Genomic DNA, 9,653 nt, shown 5'->3' with positions numbered 1-9,653 from the left:
AAAGTTAGATTTGAGCACTAATTATCTTTCTGAAAGTGTTCTGTAATTTGTGCTTAGGGTTGTCGTTTTAATGTTGGAACCTATATTTTCTTAGATAATAAACCTGACCAACGTTTACGTTGTATTTAGAATTGGAAACTGTCCTGTGTAGCTAGTTCTGTAAATGGATAGAACAGTTAAGTCTTGGATACAATGGCTGCATTAAAAAGTTGTCTTGCCAATAGTTACCATGCAGTGGATATCTGATATCCCACTTAGTTGGAATAGATCTCTGGTATCATCTAGGCAAGCGTTGACTCTTCTGCATCTGTGAGTTGTCCATACAGTTATTTGGGGTGAAATAAAAGTCTGCACCATAATCACTCATTTATGAGTAAAATAAGTACAGTAAGTACTAAGCCATGTATTTTGATTTTTGGGGGTAGCTGAGAGGTAGGGAGAAGGGGGATTGTAGGTATCAGCCTATTGGAATGCTGAGTGCTATTTAAAAGCTATTACTGACCCACAGAAGTGCAGAAGAAAATGGCCTTAGATCATCCAGGAAGAAGAGTTCCAGTTTCCATCCCAACATTTCCATTGTCTCTCTAAACATCTTTAAATCAGGGATTATGAATTGTGTTTTCTTCCAATGTTCATCAGAAGTAGTCTTAAAATATTGTTAAACTTGTTTTCAATACTGGAAAAGTAACCAAAAGAGTACATGCTGTTTTTTGTTTGTTTTTAAAGTGCATCCTGTACTACTTTGGTGCTCAGCTGTAAACTGTTAACAATGTTAGTGCTTAGTAACTGGTTAAAATATGTTGATATAATAATTCCTGTACTTGGAAGGCTGATTGCTTCTATGTGTAGTAAAATTAAGTTTTTCAGCGGTTAATTTTTTGGACAACACTTTCTAGAAGCACCCTTAATAAATATCTTAGCACCAACCTTATTTGCCTTTACATTTCTAAACATCTTACTGCATCACAATTAAAAATTCCTTTTTGTAGAGGCATTATTGGAAGCCTGGAAATAACCTCTTGTGCATAGTGACAAGTCTTTAAATTCTTGGCTGGAATCTCTAATAGATTGTGAAATATGAATTCTGACAGTTCTTATTTTCTCTGTTTTAGCAGGTAATTGCTGCCATGGAAACACAACTGTCTAATGGACCAACTTGCAATAACACAGCCAATGGTCCAACCACCATAAACAACAACTGCTCATCGCCAGTTGACTCTGGGAACACAGAGGACAGCAAGACCAATTTAATAGTCAACTACCTTCCTCAAAACATGACACAAGAAGAGCTGAAGAGTCTGTTTGGAAGCATTGGGGAGATAGAGTCCTGCAAGCTTGTAAGAGACAAAATAACAGGTATGTTGGAACTGTAATTTTGCATATGCACATACACGCAATATGCTCTTTAAACCAGCATTTTGCATAACATTCAGCTGTTGTGAATTATGGGATTCAGATGGAAGAAGCAGATACGTATGTTGCTAGGTTGAAGATATTAGCTGTGCTATAGTCTCACTTACGAAGAATTTAAATGCTTTTTATTTGTGTTTCATCCAAGTTGGTAGATGAGCAATATAAATGCTAACGGGGGCCTTTGAATGCTCTCTGAGCTAGACATTAAAGGCTTTGGAAAGGATATTGAGATGTGAAAAGAATAGATAACTGTACATCATTGACTTGTAGGGTATTTTTGATTAACTCAGTTGGAACTTTGGTTTGCACTAAGCCCGGCAGATGGAACATCACAACTTAATTCTCCTCTCTCTCTCCCCCCCCCCCCCCCCGCATGAGATAAATTAAATAAATCTGAAGCTTCTTATTTTTCAGTGGGGAAAAGGGTGGATGGAATCCTTGTTCAGTCATACTCGCTACAGTCTCTTGGGTGGGGGGAAAAAAACTTCGCACGGCAATATTTTTAATGCAGCTTCCTTGATACATGTTATCTGTATGTTCTGTCTGAGAGATGTTACAAATAATGTGAACTGAAGACTGAATGGAGCATTTCTTTCATTTAACTTTTTGTTTAGCATAGGTTGAACAGTTCTGTTGCACAGGTCACACATGTCTCCAGGATGAAGACATTAAAAGCCATACCCCTGGTTATTAACTTTCTGAGTATTTTTAAGTCAGTGGTTTTCAAAGCTTTTGTATTGGTGACCCCTTTCACACAGCAAGCCTCTGAGTGTGCCCCCCATATAAATTAAAAATGGGGGGGTAACTTAATGTAATGGGGACTCAGGGCTGTCAGCTCCATGGAGCTGAGAACTCATGACCCTCATGTAATCATCTTGTGACCCCCCAGTTTGAGAACCCCTGTTTTAAGCAGACTGAGTGGATGTGTATACATATATTTAAATAACAAAACGAAGAGCTGTACTGCAAAGTTCGTTTGATCTCATCCCATTCTCTTTGTCAGCTGTCAAAATGTATGCAAAATTAGAAGTATTTAAAGTGCATTGCATAGTCAGTGGCTGTAGCAAAGTTTTAGCTAGAGTTGACATTTTTAGATGAAGTTCCTTATGTGTATAAAACTAACTTTCTGGTTCTCAAGGAATTGCCTGTTTGCATAAAGGTTTTTGAGTATTCCACATCCAGCTTTTTAAAGTGATTGCCAGCTAAATCATTTTTTCCCAGTTACATATTTCTAGTACACTTACAGATGGGGCTTTTAAGATGTCTTGGATGTTGTGTGGTTTTTAAAGAGAACTCTCTGTAAGGTCCCAACCTCCATTTGCTGACTTTTTTTTTTATTTGAGAGGGGAGGCTTCTCTCATGTAATCAGTAAAGCTGGTAGAAATTTTGCAAATCAAGACTTTTTTTTTTACCTGAATTCAAATTTTTTGGGCAAGCTTTTTCCATTTTTTTTTGTTTTTTTTTAACCAGCTCTAATAATTAAGAGCTAACCGAGTAGAAAGAGCATTGTAGAGTAGAAATGCAGAGGTCCCAGTTTAGAGACCAGTTTTATTCTGAAAGTTAGCTTTAGGGACACGAACACCTAGCTGTGACTGCAGTAGGAAATGGGGATGTCAGGCTGAGGCCTAGAGGGCACCTGTAGCCCATGAGCAAAAACATATGGGAAAGGAATCCACACACCTTTGCTGAGAACTGGCCAGGTGCCATTTGCACTGTTTGCATGCTCTCCTTCCTGATTATGCTGTTCCAATGGCATGGATCTCTGCAGGCATTTTACCCAACAGTAGCCGTGCTACAGTTGCTGCTGGAGTGGGGAACTGGTGGTTCTTGGCAGCCAGCCAGGAGCTGTTGAGGAAAAGAGGATTCTCCCAGCATCATACTGTACCTGTGCATCTGCCTAGACCACCATCCCTACTGCAGCTGGGCTTGCCTTCCTCCAGCCTAGTACTGACGGACTATAACAGACCCCATGTGATCTGTATGACTAATCTGCACCATGGACCCAATTCCATGGCAACATTAATTTAGTCTAGTGCTGTGAAATATCATCCAGCATTCCCTTCCTTCCTCCCCACGTACATGCCACTAAGATTCAGGTTCAAAATACGAATTGAATTTAAAAAAAAAAATAAATGTCAACAGTCCTCTTTTTGAGGATGACTTTCTCCACTTTGTGCTCCAGGCAACTTTGTTCCATTTCCCCGGTGTTGGATCCTGCAGTGTTTTCCGGGTGGCCTGACTCCTTCCCCTTTCTCCTTCATGTGTTCCAGGAAAGGGGAGCTTCAGCAGTTCATCACTTTGGGCCACAGCTGCTGCTGCTTTTCTCCAGTCAGCCTAGTTGGCCAGCCTATTCTAGCTCCCTTACTCCTCCCTGGCTGCAAGCTGGAGTCTAACATTTAGGTCCTTGACCTCCTGCTGCCTAGCTCCATGGGGAAGTTCAGGGAATGTGCACTGGAAGTCAATTAACTCCTCCTTACTGGGAATCCCTGAGGATATAAATTGGCCAGCAACAAGTTGAGGCTTGAAATTAGGTGAAGGTTTCTAATCGTCAGAGGAATAAAGTTCTGGAAGGGGATCAGTGGGGGCAAAAAAACTTTAAGTGGCTTCAAGACTGAACTCAATAAGTTTATGGAGGAGATTGGCTACGTGCCACTGTAGCCAATCTGTGACTGCTAGCAGTAAATATCTCCATCGGCGGGTGATGAGACACTAGATGGAGAGGGCTCTGAGTTACTACAGAGAATTCTTTCTCAGGTGTCTGGCTGGTTGGCCTAACATACTCGGGTCTAACTGATACCTCTATTTGGGGTCAGGAAAAAATTTGTCCGGGGTCAGATTGGCAGATACCGGGGGGGGGGGGGGGGGGGGGGGGGGGGGTGGGAAGAGAGGAGGAGGGTTTGCCTTCCTTAGCAGCATGGGCATGGGTCACTTGCAGGTTTAAACTAGTGTAAATGATGGATTCTCTGTAACTTGAAGTCTTTAAGTCATGATTTGAGAACTTCAGTAACTCACCCAGAGGTTATGGGTCTGTCACAGGAGTGGGTGGGTGAAGTTCTGTGGCCTGCAATGTGCAGGAGGTCAGACTAGATTATCATGATGGTACCTTCTGACCTTAAAGTCTGCGCCTGACAAGATGTGGCAGCAGTAAGGTCTGGGCAAGAAAATAGTACATGTCATTTTGCTGCAGCTGGGTGCTGACAAACTCCATGTCAGAAATACTGAGTTTTGTGGTATATTGGAAAGATGCCAAATTCTACAGCTACAGAATGGCTGAGTCCATGGAGCACTGAAAGATGAATGGGGCTGTTAACATCTTAGTTACTTTAGGCTCTGTGCAGAGACTCAAACAGGCATGGATTGCTGCATGCTCACTTGAGTTCAGTGCTGTCTCCACCTAAGTTCCCTCTAAGCTGCATGGCCGCGCAGCTGCCTATTAAGACCTGTGCAGGGGCTTAGGGTTGTGGCGGGGAGAGATGCCTCTCCCCCGGCCCCAAGCTGCTGGGGGGAGTTCTCTCTCCCTACTGCGGCCACGGGGCAGCCTGCACCCTTGCACCAGTCCTGAGCCCCCACCCCCACTCCGAACCCCTCGGCCCCACCTCCACCACATGAATTTTATGTGCACCAATATGAAGGTGATGTCACACATGGACATAAAAAATTAGAGGGAACACTGATCTCCACTGGTATATAGACTAGAAACAATGTTTTAAATTTCTCAGCCATAGAATTGCAGAATCCAGGGGACCCTGATTTATAAACTACTGTTCCTGCATAGGCATGGGAACTTTACTCCCCTGTAAACTAGGCAGGCTGGGCTGGGTGGTGGGATGGACCTCCTATTCAAGTAAGTAGGCAGAGTCCCCAGTTAGGAATCCTGACATTCCCTCACTGCCGCGCTAATGATTCTTGCTTTGCATGTCATGAGAGAATTGGCAGCAGTCATATACCAGATGTACCCAAGTAGTGAAAGGGAGGGGCTGTGTAAAGTGGGGAATGCAGTCCCTTATTTAAGAAGAGAACAAACACGGAAAGGGGAGATAAGATTAATCATTTTAAACCTGAGTTTACAGTACATAATCTTGGTCTTGGTAGGTTTACTGATGAAAACCACACTTTTTGCACATAAGCCATTTGGACCTAAAATGAAAAGGAGTGAAAATACATTTTGTTTTCAAATGGCCTTCCATTTGGGGTACAGTATTTATTGCAGTCCTGTTGTACTCCTCTTCTTGGCTAGTAACCTCCACCTGTTGCCCACCCCCCCCCTTGCTTTTTTCAGCTATGCTATATACTAGCTTCATATGAATTCCTACCATAAATAGTTAAAATATTGAACAAGGTATTTGTTACGAGAAATACATGGATTAGGGTGAAAGACTATTAATGTTTTAGTGGGCTCACCTAGTGCTAAACTCTGCCAAAGTTAAACACTAAATTTATTGGGGTTATACGGCTGGAATTTCAGGGCAAAATTTGAGACTTTAGTGTCTTAAAAATAGGCAGGTCCTGGAGGCACACAGCTTGTAGTAAAGTTTAAGCCTATCATGACTGACTGAGATTAGGCCCAGTGTATGTCCCAAACCAACTGGTCAGCATCAAATTGTGTTGTGTGGGTCACAGAGCCCAGATGAGCCCACAGTTTGGAAACCCTTAAAATACCAATGGAAGGCATAATGGAGTGAGACTAGACTTAGGGCTTGCCTACACGAGGAAGGTAATGTGGAATAAGCCAGTGTGTAAATTTTAAAGTGCACTTGCTATCCCTCATTAATGCTATGTGGGGACACTCTTACTTTAAAATATACTGAGCAAAACCACACACAGGCACTTCTAGTGCACAATTAAGAATGCCCACTTAGAGAATTAGTGTGGAGTAGCTAATGTGCTTTAAATTCACACTCTAGCTTACTCTTCACTGACATCCTCATGTAGACAAGCCCGCAGTCTCAACTCAATCTGTTTGTGAATTTTTATTGTCCCTTGGGAGTAGGGAAAAAGATGCTAAAATTGCTCTCTGATCCTTGATTGAATTTAGCAGGGCCTGTGCATTTTGGGGGAGCAAGTGAAAAGGAGTGCAAGTGGAGGAAAATATAAGCTTAAAATCTGCATAAGCAGTATCTTTTGGAATGTTTTTTTTCTTGCTCCTTACTGCTAAATCATACATCCACGTATATTCACCATAATGTCTCCGTGTAGACGTCATGGTTGTTACTCTGCTTTAGCGGGTGCTGTTTAACTGGCACTTTAGTAAAACGAAAGGCCACAGAGCTACAGCAGCTAGCATTTTACAAACTCCATTGCTGAAAGAGCACTTGTCTGTTGGACACTTTATGAATGACCAATTTCTGCTCTGTGCATCTTGTTAAAATTGTGTTGCTATAATAGTTTCTTTAAAAAAGAAATCTCAAATTCTTAAGTGGAGATCTTGTGTGCAAAGTATCGGGCAATAGCAAATGTCTGTATTGGCATGTTACGTATCTGTTTTTAATGATTGTCCAAGTGTCCTACTTTGTGGGCCTGAGATAGGAATCTCTTTGAATAGCACTGTCCATTCGAGCTGTGCCAGTGCCCTGCATACCCTCTGATGTTCTGTAGCTAAGGGTATAAAAAGCAGAGAGTCTGCAACTGTATTTCGGTTCCTTTTTACCGCCATCCGCACTACACAGTTGTGGCCTTGCGTATTGGTTGTATTTGGGGTTGTAGTTACATTGTCCAGTTAAATTTCACCTTTTAAGCCCTTTGGCCAAAAAAAAAAAATAGGAAGCACCCTTAAAGTCTGGAAAGTGTCCTGCCACTTGACCACTCTTACGTGGTATTGTTGGAGTCTCCAGGATACAAATCCTATCCATTCTACAAGGCAGTTATTCCCATCAATGATACTCAAAATACCTTTTCTTAGCCTTGGTAAGCACATATACCACACACATGCTCTATGAAAAAGGCCCCCCAAAAGTGCCTGAAGCTCTTTCTCATAGAGACCTGTGAGGGCCTCTTTGGTTCCTAGATGGGAGAAAACTGCCACCCGGTGTAGACCGTTTAGTGAATGCTCTGTTGTGCTGGTGATTCACCATGTGCTACAGGACTCATTCAGTGTTGAGTCCAGAGTCAGTGGAGGGATGTCCTCCCCTCTTCAGCCCACTCCTGTGGGGAAAGAGGAAGGAAGGATCCCTAATCTTAGGGTGACTAGCAACATAAATGGCTCACTGGTACAGAGGAGATCAAAGCTAGGAAGCAGTTTTAGGCCCAAAACAGATCCCACTGATTTTTCTGCACTGCAGGGCGTCCAGACAACCTCAGTGCTGTTCAAAGAAGCTTTTCTTCTCCACCCATATTGCTATGCTGCCTTCAAGCCATTCAGCACTGTAAAACCCTGTACTGGCCCACTTGGCACTGAAGTGCTTGCCATGGTTCCATGAGTGTCTCAGCTCTCTGCCCCGGCATTCAGCAATGAAAGACACTGGTACATAGACTTCCAGCACTGACATCAGAGCCCCACACACCATCCTCTATGGTGCCAATCATGCTTCCAGTTGTGGAAGAAACAACTTCAGAACTGATGCTCTCAGTACCCATGAGGTTCATAGTACAGGGGATTGAAGGGTGGTAAACAAGCCAGTTGCTGTTGTGGCCTCCAGTAAGAATCTGTTCGTTCCAGAACCATCCACATCTTTTATACCTCACTGTTGATCCAAGATATTCTGGAACTGTCTAGAACTCCTGAAGGAATGGCTCCACCTGTGGAAGAGACTTTTTCCTCCTCCTCCTCCTGCATCTGAAAAGACGGGAGATTTCCTCCCATGTATTTGCCACATTCACTATCCTACAAACTGAGCTACTTGGCTAGGTAGTCCGGGGTACACCACTATAAGAATATCAGGCCACTTGACAGCAACACCCTGTGATACTTCCCATGGCCTGCAGCACTTGCTTGTTTTGGGCCCCTTGTGGAATACAGAAGAGCTGTATCTCGTGGTCTGCCTCAAGACCTAGGTCTCCTTCCCTTCATATATCCCATGAAGGTCAATTAGTTCAGTGTTCACACCTCCAAAACTAAGATGTTGAGCAGGATAATGTGCAGGAAGCTGAGAACCAACCTATTTCTATGGTGACTTCATTTTTGCCGGATGAACCGACTACCCGGCTGTTCCAACCCAGCCTGATTACTGCATCTTTGAGGAACTCTTATGGCAGATGGTGGGTACCCTGGAAATTCTCCTGCACACTCTGCTGGAAATGGCACAAACTCCTGGAGAGGTAAAACTGCTCTGACCCTGGTGGATTGCCAGTACCAATAAATGAAGATCTGTTAGGTCCCCTAGCTGGTTCTGTGGCAAACCCCAGCCTCAGTGGCACCCATATCAGACAGATAATACCTTTTCCAAGAGGTTTTAGCATTTTTCAAGTCCTCCAATGTGTGTATCGGGGTGACTGATCCACAAGAGGCCTAAACAACAGGGACTGCCCAAGCCAACGCCATGGGACAAAGTCCTGAAAATGCTTGACCTCTCTGGATGAAAAACACATTCCGCAGCCAGTTTACAAATGGGCATATTGAACGACCGAAGTAGAACTGCCAGGCTAAATATGACTTCCTGAACTGGGATTGAGTGTCAGTTCATTGCGTCTTCCATAGGAACATAGGGAGAAACTCAGTGGTAGAAAGGCAAATAGTGGTATGTGTGTCCTTAGACGTTGCCCTCAATTTCTTGGGCATGGCAAGGATCTGCATTCTCTCCTTCCCACCACACACCCCAGTTTGGGAACCATCTTATCAGGAGGGCTGTACCCTTTTAACCTCTGAAAAGTGGGTCCTGGAGATACTGGATAAAGGGTACTCCATCCAGTTCCAGTCTCTCCTTGATGCGGGGCAGGGTATGGACTCCTCTCAAGAGTGTTGAGAAAGGAAGTGGACTCCCTTCTGTAGCTCAGAGCTGTGGAGCTCAGAGCTGGGGATTCTACTCATTTCCTAATCCCAAAGAAGAAAGCAGATTGGCATTGCATTCTGAATCTTCAACTCAACAATATAGCTGTTTAAAGCATGGTGACTCTAGCATCGGTAATTCCTACCTTGGCGCCTCAAGATTGGTTCATGGTTCTCCTACTTACAAGATGCCTATTTGCATATCCCAATTCACCTGGCCCACAGGAAATATGCCATTTTCCTGGTGGCAAAGTCTCATCAGTCCAAAGTGCTTCCCTTGAGACTCTCCGTGACTCTGGGGATATTCAAGTAACGAGTG

General features: G+C 43.4%; 1 protein-coding gene across 5 annotated transcripts in view; it reads left to right on the top strand.

Moving 5' to 3' along the window:
• The first annotated feature begins 1,112 nt into the window (after positions 1–1,112).
• Positions 1,113–9,653, top strand: part of LOC113405353 (ELAV-like protein 2) — a 70,082-nt gene continuing 61,541 nt past the window's right edge. For all 5 annotated transcript variants that reach the window (XM_026646494.1, XM_026646493.1, XM_026646492.1 and 2 more), the window contains exon 1: positions 1,113–1,356. In XM_026646494.1, coding sequence (XP_026502279.1) covers positions 1,128–1,356 — 229 coding nt within the window. In that variant the 5' untranslated portion in view covers positions 1,113–1,127. The remainder of the gene's footprint in view (positions 1,357–9,653) is intronic.

The sequence above is a fragment of the Terrapene carolina genome, unplaced genomic scaffold (genome assembly GCF_002925995.2).
Source record: "Terrapene carolina triunguis isolate 2854851 unplaced genomic scaffold, T_m_triunguis-2.0 Scaffold35098, whole genome shotgun sequence".
Classification (NCBI taxonomy): domain Eukaryota; kingdom Metazoa; phylum Chordata; order Testudines; family Emydidae; genus Terrapene; species Terrapene triunguis.
Note: the sequence above shows the minus strand (reverse complement) of the source record. Positions and strands in the feature narration are given on the sequence as shown.